The sequence below is a fragment of the Pecten maximus genome, unplaced genomic scaffold (assembly GCF_902652985.1).
Source record: "Pecten maximus unplaced genomic scaffold, xPecMax1.1, whole genome shotgun sequence".
NCBI classification, from domain to species: domain Eukaryota; kingdom Metazoa; phylum Mollusca; class Bivalvia; order Pectinida; family Pectinidae; genus Pecten; species Pecten maximus.
The window spans coordinates 21,601-40,296 of NW_022982845.1; the positions used below are offsets into that span (position 1 = coordinate 21,601).

The following is an 18,696-nucleotide window of genomic DNA, read 5'->3' on the forward strand; positions in this document are numbered from 1 at the left end:
AGACAACGTTTATATATTGTTACAAAATAAGTAACAAGTAATGCTTTAAACAAAATTTTGACAAATTGGAGTTAAAAAATAAAAATAATCATCAAGATTAAATAAATATGAATGTTTTTGAATACTGTACATATATATAAGTATTACACTTGCATTATAAATAGTTTTCCTTGATTGAGCATCACATCAATTGCATAGCCAGTTCTTAATTAATGTATACAAAATCTATTAATTTTATCTGGTATACAGATATCTTCAGAAGAATCAAATTTCTTTTTTAGATATCATGTTAACTTTCCACGATTGTTAAAGTTACCATAATTAACAACAAGAGGCCCATAGCCCCTGTATTGTTCACCAGCCTATTTCAGTAATGAGGTGAACCATTCCGAAAACTAATTTCCCATTTTAGGATCATTAACCTTTTCTCTCAGTTACCATACATAAGGGACATCATAATACAAACTTCAAGGCCATGCTGTTTGGACCTTGTTTTATGTTAAAATACTATGCAATAAAATTTCGTATAATGAGCGACGCGACACAATACAAGACAGTTGAAGAGTTGAAAATGTCGTTCACGCACTTTCTCTCACATTTCAATTTCTGAAAGTTGACAGGCATGTTTGGTTCATCATCAAAATTCTTCATCAGAATTTGTAAAATCATTTAACAAAAATTGACCTTGTGGTCTTGAACATTGGTCAAGGTAATTAAATTCCAGAATAATTATAGGTCAACTGGCAACATGTAATGACATTTTGGCCTTTTTCACTGTTTTAACAAATTTGAGTAAAGGTATTTTTTCACAAACCTTTTAGAACCCTATATCATGGAAGCTACTGACTTAGTATCAACAGTCTTAACTGCCAAATGTTTCTTCACTTAAAGCCATTAAAACAATTTCATCAATGTCAATTTAAATATGGGTTGTGATAATTTCATCTTACAAATTTTGTAGTGCTGCCAGGTACCGGCGAAATGTATGTAACCATACCTCTTGGAATTCTGAAAGGGGTTTGTAAGGGCTGGGACAGAACAACATACCGGGTATATAAAGATGTCTATTTCCAGCCCTCCCTCTAGATCTAAATTAAATGAACCCACGAACTAACACTTCAGTCCCCCTAAACATAATCATTTATGGAAGAAATATATATCATATCTGAGAATGCAAAAGCTGCCAAATGTTCGCAGGTTTCTTAGACCTTTAAGTCTGGGTAACAAACAACCTTCATGGGCCTCCTAAAACAACTGTTTCAAGTTTATGTATTCCTAATTGATACGGAAGTTGGTAAGGAATCGTTCCACGATATCAACACGTCTGTACGGTAAGTAATCGTCCAAGATATCGAAATGTTATTAGTTCCATCACACTGGCAATATTAAAGTAGATACTGGCCTAACGCATTAACTAATAATAATCCGAAGATCATGTAAAATGAATATACCGCTATATTACAGCAATATAGCCATAAAGCGATTCACAAATTATTATCTGAGGTTATTGGGCATTTAGCTACGAACCGATGTCATTCTCAACTCCCTGAATAGCATACATCTGGAGCTGCCATTCAGTCGCACTAACATCCTGCCACATGACATTTCTTGCACTCATCCCACATATTCTTTTATAGCAGAGTCTACTAGAACACAATGGAGTAAAATATCTGTTCAGGGATACAACACCTCGTATACTCTGGGACTGAAACTGCCGACCATTTGGTCACAGACCTACAACAAGACCACCAAGCCTCCATACATCCTCTGTACCAACCATCTAACTGTATATAAACACTCTTTATTTAAACATCTTTCCATTAGAAACACAGGCCATAAACAATCTCTGTTCTCCATTGAGGAGAAGCTAACCGATTTAGTGTGATGGACGTTCCCCTACAGATGTCTTTCAATGTGTTTTAGGACATTCTCTGATTCCGATTCTCTCTTTAAACATTTTTACAATATTCTTCATTTCAACATCTCTGACTACCCATACTATACAGTAGCCATATACAATGTTTTCATTTCCACATCTCTGACTACCCATACTATACAGTAGTCATATACAATGTTCTCATTTCCACATCTCTGACTACCCATACTATACAGTAGTCATATACAATGTTCTCATATCCACATCTCTGACTACCAATACTATACAGTAGCCATATACAATGTTCTCATATCCACATCTCTGACTACCCATACTATACAGTAGCCATATACAATGTTCTCATTTCCACATCTCTGACTACCCATACTATACAGTAGTCATATACAATGTTCTCATTTCCACATCTCTGACTACCCATACTATACAGTAGTCATATACAATGTTTTCATTTCCACATCTCTGACTACCCATACTATACAGTAGTCATATACAATGTTCTCATTTCCACATCTCTGACTACCCATACTATACAGTAGTCATATACAATGTTTTCATTTCCACATCTCTGACTACCCATAGTATACAGTAGCCATATACAATGTTTTCATTTCCACATATCTGACTACACATACTATATAGTAGTCATATACAATGTTTTCATTTCCACATCTCTGACTACCCATACTATACAGTAGTCATATACAATGTTCTCATATCCACATCTCTGACTACCAATACTATACAGTAGCCATATACAATGTTCTCATATCCACAACTCTGACTACCAATACTATACAGTAGCCATATACAATGTTTTCATATCCACATCTCTGACTACCAATACTATACAGTAGCCATATACAATGTTTTCATATCCACATCTCTGACTACCCATACTATACAGTAGCCATATACAATGTTCTCATATCCACATCTCTGACTACCCATACTATACAGTAGCCATATACAATGTTCTCATTTCCACATCTCTGACTACCCATACTATACAGTAGTCATATACAATGTTCTCATTTCCACATCTCTGACTACCCATACTATACAGTAGTCATATACAATGTTTTCATTTCCACATCTCTGACTACCCATACTATACAGTAGTCATATACAATGTTCTCATTTCCACATCTCTGACTACCCATACTATACAGTAGTCATATACAATGTTTTCATTTCCACATCTCTGACTACCCATAGTATACAGTAGCCATATACAATGTTTTCATTTCCACATATCTGACTACCCATACTATACAGTAGTCATATACAATGTTTCTTCGTAAAATATGATATGTTACTATATGATTACTTTCTGAAAGTCATATTTTAGGTATATGTCAGCATGCTGCTGGAGTAGAAAACTTGACGGCATACACACATGTCTCCTGTTCTAGGATTGACACAACTCTGTCATTAATGCCACAAAGGAATGATATCTGCAATAAAAAGGAAAAGGAATTACATACTTGTACAAAAAGAAAAAAAACCGAACAAAAACCCAAGAAAACTTTTGTCTTTTTCATCAAAATCCTCTGATTTTTTTCCTTATTGAGAGATGTAGGGCGGGACATGAGCTATACTGCCTATCGGTATATGTCTGTAACCCCTTTTCCTGACGAGGCATCAACATAAACACTTAAATGATACAGATAAGCTTTAAAAAGAGATCCCAGAGGGATCTTGACACCCACCATTGAATAATCTTTATTTGTTCTCTGTCAGAAAAAATATTTTCTCTGCTTTTTCCTTCTTTCTTCTTTTTCTCTTAATAATCAGGTCACAAGAAGTGGAACCTACATGTGAAGTTTGAGAACATCCCTTCAATTCTTTTCAAGAAATATTGATAACAAACTTAAATTCTCAAAATCCAAGATGGCCGCCTATTGGCCATTTTCTTTTTCTGATCAAAAATCTAAATTGAACTGGCACAACTAGGGACCAAGGGGAACCTACTCATCAGGTTTGAATGACATTCCTTCAGGTTTTTTTTTCAAGAAATAGTGATAACAAACTTCAATTCTCCAATTCAAGACGGTCGCTTGTCTGCCATTTCTTTTTATAATTATGACCAAAAATATATATAGAATTGGCACAACTAGGAACCAAGGAGTCATCACATTTGAGAAAATATCCATCCAGTACTTTTCAAGAAATAGAGATAACAATTAACAATTAAGCTTCAATTCTCAAAAGCCAAGATGGCCAACACACAGCTAATTTCTTTTCCTGATAAAAAATCAAACTGACATTAGCAAAACAAGAGGAAAATATTCATATTTTTTGAGGAATATTCCTCCAGTACTCTTCAAGAAATAACGAAAACCAACTTCAATTCTCAAAATCTAAGACCATCCCCTGTTGGCCATTTTCTTCTCCAGGTCAAAAAACAAGAGGCCCATGGGGCCTGTATCGCTCACCTGGTTGGATTTGACCAAATATCAAAATAATGTTCATGTTCAATTTGTTAATTTGTCAATCTCGAACAATGCTATATATGGTTATAGTGTGGGGATCCCAACTGCTTTAAAGAAATAACGAAGTCCAGACTCTCTAAGGGTGTGAAAAGACCTCGGGGATTGTTTTTACAACATGATTGTGTTTAAAGAAAGTAAGTCCCTTAAGGTGGGGAAAAACTTATGGGCCTTTTTCTACATCAGAATTGTGTTTATCCCTTCACGTCCAGCAATGCTATACATGGTAAGAGGATGTTTCTGACTAAACTGGGTTCAAATCCATTCATAACTTTATGACTAGTAGCTATTTAAAGGAATTGCCTCAATTTCCCCTATTGGGCCCCACCACTCAAGCCCCTTGGGGTTCAGCGTCACCATTTATGCAAAATCTGATCCCCTTCGGCCAAGGATGTTTCTGACCAAATTGTGTTCAAATCCATTCATAACTTTATGACAAGTAGCGATTTAAAGGCATTACCTCTATTTCCCCTATTTGGCCCCGCCCCTCTGGCCCCTGGGGGTTCAGTATCACAGTTTTTGCAAAATCTGTTCCCCTTCCCCCAAGGATGTTTCTGACAAAATTTGGTCAAAATCCAATAAAAACTTTTTGACCTCAATTTCCCCTATTTGGACCCGCCCCTCTGGCCCCTTGGGGGTCAGAATGGTCATTTATGCAAAATTTGTTCCCCTTTCCCCAAGGACGTTTCTGACCAAATTGGGTTCAAATCCATTCCAAACTTTATGACTAGTAGCAATTTAAAGGCATTACCTCTATTTCCCCTATTTGTACCCACCCCTCGGGCCCCCTAGGGGTCAGCGTTACCGTTTATGCAAAATCTCATCCCCTTCTGCCAAGGATGTTTCTGACCACATTAAGTTCAAATCCATTCCAAACTTTATTACTAGTAGCGATTTAAAGGAATTGCCTCAATTTCCCCTAGTGGGCCCCGCCCCTAGCTCCCACCCCTTGGGGGTCAGAGTCACCATTTATGCAAAATCTGACCCCCTTTTGCCAATGATGTTTCTGACCAAATTTGGTCTAAATACAATATGAACTTTTTGACTAGTAGCGATTTGAAGCAAATGTTGACGGACGACGGACGGACGATGGATGACATAAGCTCTTTTTCAAGAAATAGATAGAGGATATCTAACAGTGTTTTCAGTAATACCAAATATATTTCACGAGTGGGGCTAATATTTTGATATTTTTCACGAGTGCGCAGCACGAGTGAAAAATATCAAAATATTAGCCACACGAGTGAAATATATTTGGTATTACTGAAGACACTGTTAGAAATTCTGTTTATTACATTTTTTATCAACGAAAAACCTACCCCGTATGCTAACTAGGCCTACAGCGAAAGTTTGCATACAAAAAAAGTAGTTTCCCCTGTCCAGGTGATGACATATATGTCGGGCTTTCTGATTGGTCAATTATTTTGGTATTTTCTAATCATTAATTTGATTGGTCAAATCAGCAAAAGTGATATTTTTCACTAGTGAAAAATATCACTTTTATAGAATGAATAATTTTTGATATTTCACTGGTAAAAATGTAATAAAAATAGCTATAACAAACTTATTCTCAAAATCCATGTTGGCCGCCTGTCAGCCTTAAGCTTGATGACTGTAAGAAACTCACCACAGATTTGTGTGACACCTGTCAGCCCTCTATGACAGTAAGAAACTCACCACAGATTTGTGTGACACCTGTCAGCCCTCTATGACAGTAAGAAACTCACCACAGATTTGTGTGACACCTGTCAGCCCTCTATGACAGTAAGAAACTCACCACAGATTTGTGTGACACCTGTAAGCCCTCTATGACAGTAAGAAACTCACCACAGATTTGTGTGACACCTGTCAGCCCTCTATGACAGTAAGAAACTCACCACAGATTTGTGTGACACCTGTCAGCCCTCTATGACAGTAAGAAACTCACCACAGATTTGTGTGACACCTGTCAGCCCTCTATGACAGTAAGAAACTCACCACAGATTTGTGTGACACCTGTCAGCCCTCTATGACAGTAAGAAACTCACCACAGATTTGTATGACACCTGTAAGCCCTCTATGACAGTAAGAAACTCACCACAGATTTGTATGACACCTGTCAGCCCTCTATGACAGTAAGAAACTTACTACAGATTTGTGTGACACCTGTCAGACCTCTATGACAGTAAGAAACTTACCACAGATTTGTGTGACACCTGTCAGCCCTCTATGACAGTAAGAAACTCACCACAGATTTGTATGACACCTGTCAGCCCTCTATGACAGTAAGAAACTTACTACAGATTTGTGTGACACCTGTCAGACCTCTATGACAGTAAGAAACTTACTACAGATTTGTGTGACACCTGTCAGACCTCTATGACAGTAAGAAACTTACCACAGATTTGTGTGACACCTGTCAGCCCTCTATGACAGTAAGAAACTCACCACAGATTTGTATGACACCTGTCAGACCTCTATGACAGTAAGAAACTCACCACAGATTTGTATGACACCTGTCAGCCCTCTATGACAGTAAGAAACTCACCACAGATTTACGAGGCACCTCTCCGGGACAGAGATGTGATGCTCCATTCAGCATGTTGAGGATGTACAGTCCCTCGGACATATATTCCCACACCGCCGTCTCACCAAGTAACTTTGATGCACGAGGAAACTGCTGCTGTTTCACACTTTTAAAAGGACAAACTGTATATTCATACCCCGAGGATTTAAAAGGGAAACAACTCCGGCTCAATTTGAAGAAAACGCCATCAGGTCCATATTTCTGAAAGTAAAGAAACATAAAGTAGAAAACTCAAAACACTACAGGAATTATTCAAATTAAAAGAAAATCTTATATCAGTTAATTTTTTAGGACTTATCTCCCTTTGGTATACAGTATTAAACTTGCTATGTAATGCTGTTTGTATCTGTGAATTTTATGTTGGGTAAGTTTCAATTTTATTTTAACAAATAACCACATTGGATAAATTACCCACTCCACATCATTGAGTCTGTGATCAATTATTACATTAAATCTTATTTTTGTCAGATTCCCAGTGTCTTGTAATGTACATACATGAAAAAATGATAAAATTGGAAACACAGTGCTTTCATATTAAATCTTAATTTAGATGCTTTACAACTACTTTTGCTAAGTCAGTAGGCCAACATAAATATGTAGACAGCCATATAGGCCTGCTGAGGTAGCAAATCCACATGTCACGCATCTGAAGATTTAAAATATGAACAGTAAAATACCACTAGCTACCAACACAATTGTACCTCTTTTTCTTCTCCATGAAGGTGTGAGGCAGCCTTGACGTACTCTTGTCTGTGACGTTTACCGATCTCTCGGATCTTTGTGTCCTCTTCTTTTCTCTGTATGACCTTGTTACACAGATTCTGACAGGGTACTGTCAACACAGTAGCTGTATTTCGGGCTAGAATTTACAAAATGAAGAAAAAATAAATAAGATATGTTTAAAACTATAACTCAATTAATTATTATTTTTGGTAATAGCAATATAATGCTGAAAATAATTTTGAGAATGTGAGAACTTTTAATAAATTTATTCATATTTTCTATCAGAAAACAATTTATAAAGTTTGACTTTTTTCATATTTGAAATGACATGCAATTTAAATGGGGATCCTGGACAGTGTGACAGACACATCTGAAGGATGGATGGACACAACACAAACCAATCGTCTCCGATGAGGCTAAGCTGAGGCATGACAGAGTGTATATGAATGATGTATGAACACAGCACAAACCTATAGGACCTGGTGGGGCTAAATAGAGGCGTGGCAGATGTATGAATGACTTATTAGCCTGGTATTTGTTTTAGATGTATGCATACAGATTTTGAGTAATATCATAATCAAAGACTTTTCCAGACAATCTCTGAAATTCAAGGACTTCTGTGGAAATCATGTTTTTCTTTAGCATACTAACTGTATAACATGAAATGTTTGTGTGTAATTCCTTTCATAGTTTGAAGCTTTCAAATTATTTTGTGGAAATGTTCATGGTTAGCCCATATTAACAATAATACAGCAATAATACATACAACAATATTCCTTGTACATTGTATTTATATTCGTGGTTCCATAGCAACCAGCAAAAAAAAAAACGAAAGTTTATACATGTGATGGTTCATGGATATGGGCATTTCAGCTACATAGTCCAATAGCTAGCTTTAGTGGCTGTGTGGTTTAGTGTCGTGTCTGTGTACCGAAGTTAAGCAACGTCGAGCGTGGTCAGCTTTTGGATGGGTTACCGCTCTGTTGTGCCACCGGTGCATGTTACATACACAGCAAATGTTCATGTTATATAGTACATGTATATCAAATTACACCAGGGTTAAATAGACTTAAGGCTTCATCACACCAGTACCTGCTCGCTGCACACCAGGTGGAGCTGTTATTTCCTTCCATTCATCAGTGCCATCACAGCAATCACAGAGGCCATCATTGACTCTGCTACTGGTAATACTCTGTGGCCGTTCATCTGGGATCTGGTGTGTACAGAAGAATCTGTAATATAACCAAATTACAGTAATAACTACTAATAAGCTCATTTATCTTAGTGACCTAGTGGAAACTGTGTATCAAAAAAGACATTGATAAACTTTAAATGTTATGCTTTGGTATACACTTTCATCAATACTTTTTATGCAATATTCCAAATTAACCACACTTTGTTAAGTTCATTAAATGAAGGGGTGAGCGTGCATAGCCTTTGATTTTCCCCTTTAGGTTTTCCAAACCTTTTGATCGAGGTATATATAATGACATCTATCTAACATCACTAACGAGTAATATATATATAATGACATCTATCTAACATCACTAAAGAGTAATATATATGTAACAGGAAAGCGAGTTGTGTGCCTCCACCTGGGAAGTATGACGTTCCAGCAACAAGTAGTGTACAAGATAGAGCCCAGACAATCATTAACTATGATGTATGTCAAAGGTCAAAATGTAGGTCAGAGTGACCTATTTTTGATAAATGATACACCGCCTCACCTAGGTGAACCCATACCCCAAGTATGAAGATCTAGTAACATGTAGTGTAGGAGAATGATCTCAAGACAATCTTTTTCTTTGATGTAAGTCAAAGGTCAAAATGTAGGTCACGGTGACCTACTTCATATACATAAGACACTGCCTCACCAAGGTGAACCAATATCCCATGTATGAAGTTCCAGTGACATGTAGTATAAGAAATAGAGCCCAGACAAGATAGCGGAAGGAAGGATGGACAAAGAGACAGATGGACACAGCTCATAACAAGAGGCCCAAAGGGCCTTAACGGTCACCTGAGATTTGAAATATTTCAATTAATTTAATTGACCCTTTTTGACCCCACCCATCAGTCCTTGGGGTCAGTCAGGGCCAATATGTGCATATCATTAAGCTGTCATCCCATGCTGATAATTTTAAGAAAGTTAGAATGAATTCCAATAGAAATAAAACAAATGATTGTCAAAAATATGAATTCCCTATATAAACTATACTAAAGTTTACCCCCTCCCCAGGGGCAAATGTGAGACCCCAGGGTCATGAAATTCACAATTTTGGTAAAGCACCACAAGACCCTTCCATCTATGAAGAGTGTTTGACTCCACCATATCTGAGAGTAGAGAAGAAGATTTTTGAAGTTTTAGTCAATTTGACCCATTTTGGCCCCTTCCCTCAGGCCCCTAGGGGGTAGGGACCATATAATTCACAATTTTGGTTGACCTTCAGCCATAGTAACTTTCTGCCAAATTTCATTGAATTTGGTTAAGTGGTTTTGGAGAAGAAGTCGAAAATGTAAATAGTTTACGGACGCACGACGACGGACAAAAGGCGATTAGAATAAAAACTACATGTATCATATACATACACATCATATACTGGTGCAATAATGTACTGCTATTACTTACCTTCCATCCAGACATGCAGACGTTCCCGGCTCATCAGATCCATCATCACAATCACAAAAGTCATCGTTAACTTGAGAAAAAGGAATGTTTTTCTGTAAAATACAGAAATAAGAGATAGATGTATTCTTTAATCTACATGTCACATACAGGACAAATTTAATCTTCTTTTTTTTTGCACTATAGTGTAATTTAAAAATGCTAAAATTTACTAATAGAATATAATATGATACATACATGTATGTTTGCCGGATAGTATAAAACACATACAAATATGGAACTAACTTTTTTATCAAGACAAAGGAACAAATTGCCTGTTATCGGTTTATAGTATCTTGCATCTGTCCGATGTACACCTCTAGGAAGATTAACCAGGTCTGCCGCTGTTTGTTCTCCTATTTCACTGCCATCTGGTGGTCGATGATTGCTATCCTCAGGTTTAAATTTCAGACTGTCAGAGTTATCGCTCTTGGCCGTTTTTCGTTGATTAACATCTATTTCTACATGCATGTCAAATTCTTCTATTGCCTGATTCCTGCGGTGCCGATTTCCTCGGACAAGATTGATGCCCAATTCTCCATCGTCATCCATGGCCCTAAGTGCTGACAATCTATTGCTGATGTTCAATGCAGACAGAGAAAAGATTTGGAAGGTAAGAAATATAAATCCAGCAGCTAGAATGAGTAGAAGAATCTGTTTCCTCCTCTTTGTCAATACATTTCTTGGCATGTTGTGTCTTATTCATTCCCTGGAATATATATAACATCATTCTGAAATAATGAGACAAAGCAGTGTAATATTCTGTTGGCAAATTGATAACTAATACATGAACCCTTGTCTATGTTAACCCACATATAACTCCTTTCTTACAATTGACAGGATCTTCAATTTTCGAACTAAGTAACCAAAATTTGGTTCACAAAAAAGCCTTCTCGAAAAACTCCAGTCCTAAAATGGAAATTTTTAATAGCATTATATAGCAATTTTACAACAATTAATGAATTATCACAGATCAAGAGATCCTCAATTAAAAGTTTCTAACATATATTTGAGTAATACTATGCATTAATTACTAAAGATAGGAAAAGAACCAACACTCCAATCATTTCAAATAGTAGTATTCTTCTAAGATGGAAACCTGAGGGTATTCAGTAGAGATCCTTGCAAGTTACAAATGAACATAATGCATAGAAATAAGGCTTCTCAATTGCAACTCCCAAGAAAGTTGTCTAGCTTTATTGTTCAGTAATTAGTATAAAACCAAATGCCACATCAAATCATTTGGTGTTACATGGATGGCATATATTGTTTTAAAGTCACAATATGTGAATAAATTGGACTTAATTAACCCATGAAATGAATCTTACTGTTCTAATGAAGCTTTTATTGCCCTGTAGGTAGGGCGTAAGAATTGTACCTGCGCTGTCATCATTGCATGATCATGATCAAAGGAGGGCTGGCAACTAAATTTGGGATCTTATTTTTTCTCTTCTTTCTAAACAACATTCTTCCTTACATCTCACTTGACACTGCCTCACTTTTGGCCTTTAGTTGAACGTTCAATAAAATTGGTATATAGTTCAGTAATAGTTGCTTCTCCTGCAAAGTGGTAAGCATTTTTCGGAGTGTGGTGACGCTCGTTGTCAGTATAACATGGTGGATTGTTTGGCAGTAGTGAGGTGACACTATAATGTCAGCAACAATTTCGTCCTATCACTAGCTGCGATAACGTAGCTATGGACGACGGACGGACAATTTCTGACAGTTGGTCGTCATCAGAGCAGTCTTAGACTGAGTCTAAGGAATATTCGTTCAATCATCTATACCATAAGACAAACACCTACGTACCGTAGCCTCACAAAACATGCACACAATCATCACACTCACGCACCTCGCACACAAGGGAATTGTGCGCCCAAGTCACGCTTGAATGCGTTTGACTATCCCTGACAACGCAATAGCGAGCACGGCTACCAAGGAACGCATGTCAAATGTCAACGAAATTGTGAGTATTTTTGCATTCAGAATCATTTCAGTAGTGCACTTCAATTTCGATAAAATTCTTGCCGTATCTAGAATCTCACCTACTAATCCGGCATATTGTCAAGTGGGCATAACTGAATAAGTTGAATGTGTTTTGTTTACATCCTTCCAATGAAACACGTCACCTTAACTGGAAGCCACCATTTTGATAGTCACGTGATAAAGTATTTCCAGAAAACAGGCATATTACAGATTGAAATCAGTATCCATTCAAAACTATTACTTTTATGTTGAAAAATAGAAATTTTATTGATCTTTTTGTAATGGGAACATCATATCAATTTTATAATTTGTTAAGATAACATTTTCGAAATCCGACTTACAACCATACGTCATTTCCGCCTGGGTGGTGTCCATCTTGGAATGAGATCAAAACATGATGATGGATTGAAACAAAAGACTTCAGAGTGTGATTTGGGACGATGAAGTCAGATAATTTATCAAAACAAACCAGAAGAAAAGTTTCGTCAGGACTGTTAAAATGTAAGAAGTATTTATATGATTTACGCTGGGAACTGGCTAGTTATTCTTTGTTTGTCATCTGGATCTGTTGACAGATCGCGGGTACAGTAAAATATGCATTTGGTTTGCTTCATTCTCAATCTGTCTGGACGATCGTGTCAATTATTTCTGGACTTGATCTCTAGAAAATCGTCCGTCATCAACCTGATCCGACGCTTAATTTCGTTTTTTACGTATATGGTCATGGAAGTTTATGACATTTGAGGGAGTGTAGAATATTTAAACATCAGAGGTGTTTTTTTCGGTATTGATATTAAATTAATAATTGCAATGTATTTAGCCCGAGTTTTCTCTGGCCCTGTTACCATGTCTGGTGTAGGGCCAGAGCGCACTACTATATGAAAACGTGGAATTATCCGACACCGTTTGGTGTCGCTAAGTATTTGGTGGATATACAATAAAATCGGGTGTGACATAACACCTACCTTACATATATGGATAAATGAGATATTTATTTACCCTGGAACACCCATTTAGTCCAATCTAGGTGGTTTATTCCGCCCGTATAGACCCTCGCTTTACGCTAGTTAAAATTTCGTACTGCTGACCCGCCATTTTGTAAGTGACAGTACGACTAACCACCCGAATCGGAATGCAATGGACCGAAAAGACCACGTATCATTTATTGTGTTTTTCGTCTTACATTGTTTAAAATAAGAAAACTAAGCTTATTATTTCCCAAAACCTGTTATATCCAATTTAAAAATTCATTATTTATGAATTATAAGCGGTAAAATATATAAAAATTAATGTTGTATTTTTTTTCTTTTCGCTCCATCGCGCACTGATTAGGGTAATTAGGCCGACCGCGACTTACATGGTTAGCAATATGGCGCCGAGTCAAATATGAAATTTTGGCTAGTGTACAACGAGGGTCTATACAGACGAAATAAAACACCTAAGTGGGACTAAAGGGGTGTTTTGGGGTAAATAGATATCTTATTTATCCATATATGTAAGGTAGGTGTTATGTCACACCCGATTTTATTGTATTTCACCAAATTCTTAGCGACACCAAACGGTGTCGGATAATTCCATGTTTTCATATAGTAGTGCGCTCTGGCCCTACACCAGACATGGTAACAGGGCCAGAGAAAACTCGGGCTACAATGTATTCTACAGTATAGACTGCAGTAGTTATATGATGTAACACAGTATACTCTAGAACCCTATTCTTGAGGTACTTAACGGAAAGGGGCTGTAGCCGTAACAGTTGTTATGAGCATATAATTTAGTTGAAAGACGATGTGATTAGACAACGCTTTCATCTTTTAGTTACCTTGTTGTAAATTGATATATATATATATATTAATGCACCATTAAAACATAATGCATATATATACTGGCGATTTAGGCTGTTTTAATTTAGAGCTGTCATCATTTCAAACAATATTGATGTGTTGTCAATTCTTATCTTCCGATATGATATTGTTTTTTCAGTTATTTAACAGGATATCTCCGTCTTTCTACGTTTGTTCCTTCTTGCTAGTCAAGAGGAGCCATGCATTTTGCCTACAACTATTATGTAATACACAATTTAACAATCACTCTCGGGATTTCTAAAAAATAATCCTTTTCATTTAATTTAATGTCAATTGGCTTTTTTTCCTGCTGTAAACACTGATTCAATCTTGCAAATTAAACAAAGGTCAACAATAAATAAATTTTAACATAACATAACAAAAAACAAAAAGGAAAAACATTTTACCGGGTATAAGCTTAAGCCTATGCTCTGGGATAAGCACCCCCCCCCCCCCCCACCTATTTTCACTTCTCTTTTTCTGCATAGGCTCATGCATATGTTCGGGAATAAGCCCACCCCAACTTTTGAATTATAATCCTCAATGGAAAAAAAATAAAATAAAATGAAACATGACATGTAGTGAAAACATACTTGCCAACTTTCCCGATTTAGTCGGGAATTTCCCGATTTCAGACTCCCTGCCCCGTCTCCCGTAACGCTTGCTGGCTGGTGAAAGACATATGTGTGGGGCATTGGTCAGTTAACTGACCTGCTCACAGACCGTAACGAAATTCTGACACTTCACTGACTGCAAGGGTTAATTAAAACCAATTAAGCTGAGGACGCGTGGTGATTGTTTTGTAGCAGGTCGATCATGGTTGATTAAACGCTTGCAAATGGCTTCGTATACTGCCTTTGATGTCAAGCGCATAAACGACCTCTACTTGACAGTAAACAGACACCGTAATATCTCGGGCAGAAAAAGTGAAAATAACACTGACAATGTTATCAATGGAGTATCGAATGTGAGATTACTTATTGAAATGTTAACTACATTTAAACATTGGCTGACCTTTAAATAATTAGCACAAGGAAATAAATTCACAATAACGACCATTTGCCTAGTTGCCGGTAGGTAACATGTCGTTTCAATCACCGTATCATCAGCATACTTAGTATCGATTAGCAGAGACTTATTTTGGCAGAAACTTTCCCAATTCACGTTTTGAAAGAAAAAAACATGTCCACAAATACTCACTTTCTTAAACTAAATACTGTCTTGTTAAAAACTAAGAATTTAAGTATCGGTCCCCACCTACAATTAAAGCACTGAGTTGTAGGCATATATAGTGAGTACAACTGCTAGTACAGCCCTTTTTATTTTTTTGTATCATTGTCTTTGTTTTAAACCAAACGAAACATTTGAAATTTCATTCAGATATTATATTGTTATATTGTTGCTAGAAAGTGAGATCATTGTGATAATTTGCTTTCATTGACTGACATCTATCTTACAACATAGTTTTCATAACAGATCTAAGTAAATACTTTTATTTAGAGTGAACAGTGAGTTAAATAAATTCCAGAAATAATTAAAAATTATGTAATTTTGCATCTATTTTTGTTCAAATCGCCCTGCGTCCGTGGTCCGTCGTCCCTCCGTCCCTCCGTCCGTAAACAATTCTTGTTATCGCTATTTCTGAGAAAGTACTGAAGGGATCTTTCTCAAATTTCATATGAAGGTTCCCCTTGGTGCCTAGTTATGCATATTGCGTTTTGAGACCAATCGGATAACAACATGGCCGACAGGCAGCCATCTTGGATTTTGACAATTGAAGTTTGTTATCGCTATTTCTGAGAAAGTACTGAAGGGATCTTTCTGAAATTTCATATGAAGGTTCCCCTTGGTGCCTAGTTATGCATATTGCGTTTTGAGACCGATCGGATAACAACATGGCCGACAGGCAGCCATCTTGGATTTTGACAATTGAAGTTTGTTATCGCTATTTCTGAGAAAGTACTGAAGGGATCTTTCTCAAATTTCATATGTAGGTTCCCCTTGGTGCTTAGTTATGCATATTGCGATTTGAGACCAATCTGAAAACAACATGGCCGACAGGCAGCCATCTTGGATTTTGACAATTGAAGTTAGTTATCGCTATTTCTGAGAATGTACTGAATGGATCTTTCTGAAATGTCATATGTAGGTTCCCTTTGGTCCCTGGTGTTGCATTTTGGGACCAATCCGAAAACAACATGGCCGACAGACAGCTATTATCGCTAAATCTTAAATTTTATATATAGGTTCCCCTTGTTTGAAAAGTACTAGAGGGCTGTTTCTGAATTTACACAGATTAGTAAGACTTAGAGGAAGGGAAAAGTAGAGAAAAGATCAATCTGACATGGAACCTATAAAGATCATTCAATGGTGGGCGCCAAGATCCCTCTGGGATCTCTTGTTTTTGTAACTTGTTGCTTATATTATTATCTTTCCAAACTTGAATAAAAAAAATCATTGGCCAAGCTTGAAATAAGTTTTTCCCCCCTTTTCTTTAAGTGAGGGAAGTAAGTGTTCATGCAAGGAATTTATTTTCCAATAGCAAATTATCTCCCCTTAGTTTTTGTTTGCTAAATGTGTCACGCGTGAAATGTGTTTTCCGGTCAAAAATGTCGCTCACGCACTTTTTCCCCCATGAGAATTTTAAAAAGTTGGCAAGTATGTGAAAATAGTTGATTAATCTAGATCTAAATTCTATTTTCTTTGAACACTTTTTTATGAAAAAACAACCTGATCTTTTTAATTACTGAAAAAAAAAATGATTTGTTTTTTTTCCGGATAAAAACGATCTTTTTAGATTATCATTGATATTTTATTCTGGATAAATAACAAACATTTTAAACTGAACATATTTCATATTTTGAACATTTATTTTTTGTTGCAAAGTCCAATGGTTCGAATATTATACATATAGACAATGTAGATTTCAAAATGAGGCTACGACGAGAAACGTACACAACGGATAACCAATTGACACGGTAAAATTCCTGTTTGATTTCTCGAGTGTATTTCTTTTAATCCAGCTCAAATGTATACGCAAACAAGCCAAAGTGATTTATTCAAGACTTATTAAGAAATTATTTGTTTGCAATAAGTTGATGTACAGCATTAATAACCAGTACTTTATCAATTCACGTTACAGAAGCAAATTTTTGTCTTTGCCACATTATGTGCGTAGACATATATATGGAAGCCATGATTATTGTTTGTTGATTGCTATATCCAAGCTATTTGTTTTCGAAGCAGGGTGTCACAATTCTTGTCTAAGGCTCAACCGATATCATGATGTGACAATATATATATAATGCTCCATTAATTTATGCCCATGAATACTCAATACCAGAAAAAGTGGAAAAGGATGTTGGTGTCATATTTGTTTATTATTAATGAAAATTTATATAATGCTTGAGTATATACATATGTTGTGATCAATTAAGTCTCCTCTACCCACCTCTATTTATAGAATCGGTTATCAGTGGATACAATATATTGTTGGGTGCCAAGATCATTTCTCTTCTTTCATAAGATGAAATTCCTGATTTATGAATACCTGTGATATGTGATTGTCCAATTTGTCCCTTATATGATGTCTCTACACGTATACAGAGACTACAAACTATGTAGTATACATGTATGTTCATGTATATTATATAAATTTAGCCTATAAAATGTTTTGTCCGATCGCGATTATATAATTATCAACTGGTCTCTGTGTTCCAGCATTTTCTTGAATTTAGAATATGAAATCAGAATGAGTAAACGAATTAGGGCTGATCATATTCGCCAGTTTCGATCAAAGCATTTGTTCCTTAATTTGCTCTCGTAAACGAAATGTAATCACAGACATGGCTGTCACATGACCCACGGTTAATGCAGAGTTAGCATTTCAGATATGAAAATAAGACCATATAAACTAAAATTTTGCAATTTTTGCTACCATTATTCACATGAGCAGATATTTTTATGTGACCTTTATTTATTTATGAAAAATAAACATTGTGTATGGAAATCCGTCAATCCAACAAGGAATTTGCGACATCTGCGTTTACAGTTAATCATTGGTGCCCCGCCAAACTTCATCAAATAAAATCAACCGAAAACTAATTTTTATCATTGGAAAATCACTGGAAAATTTTTAAATGATCTCATCATTTACTTAAAAGTTGCTTGGTTTACACCACAAGGATTTCGTGTCATCATGTGATGAAAATTTCAAAGATTTATGGATTGATCACCAATGCACCAAACACATGCTCATGGGATAACATCACAAGCGTGCAGCTCTTTTCAGTCTTGTCAACAGTTGTTTACTTAAGTAAAACAACATTTACATCCATTATCATTTCTTTGTCCATCTTCAAAAAGCCTTCGTGATTATGATTTAATTGGATTACCAACTGATCCTATTGACTCATCACGGTTAAATGAATGTATTAAAATAAACACGGCTCAATCCCCAACTGACCGACCACTACCCCGGGCAGTGTCCATCATACGCTACATAAAGGTCTAGACGGGGACTAGGTTAC

General features: G+C 36.3%; 1 protein-coding gene across 1 annotated transcript; it reads right to left on the reverse strand.

Annotated features, from left to right (window-relative positions):
• Positions 1-1,513: 1,513 nt before the first annotated feature.
• On the reverse strand, positions 1,514-12,498 carry LOC117321035 (glucosidase 2 subunit beta-like). Its single transcript, XM_033875515.1, has 7 exons — positions 12,386-12,498; positions 10,587-11,049; positions 10,305-10,396; positions 8,768-8,907; positions 7,654-7,811; positions 6,914-7,153; positions 1,514-3,351 (listed from the first exon to the last, which is right to left on the reverse strand). The coding sequence occupies exons 2-7, from the start codon at positions 11,028-11,030 to the stop codon at positions 3,253-3,255; spliced, it is 1,173 nt and encodes a 390-aa protein (XP_033731406.1). The 5' UTR covers positions 11,031-11,049; positions 12,386-12,498; the 3' UTR covers positions 1,514-3,252.
• Between the last annotated feature and the right edge of the window lie 6,198 nt (positions 12,499-18,696).

Coding starts and splice junctions, on each gene's coding strand:
- LOC117321035 (XM_033875515.1), bottom strand. CDS start 11,030: ATGCCAAGAAATGTATTGACAAAGAGGAGGAAACAGATTCTTCTACTC. Junction 7,154..7,653: donor TTCATGGAGAAGAAAAAGAG/GTACAATTGTGT, acceptor CTTTACTTTCAG/AAATATGGACCTGATGGCGT. Junction 3,352..6,913: donor AGGTGCCTCGTAAATCTGTG/GTGAGTTTCTTA, acceptor TTTTTATTGCAG/ATATCATTCCTTTGTGGCAT.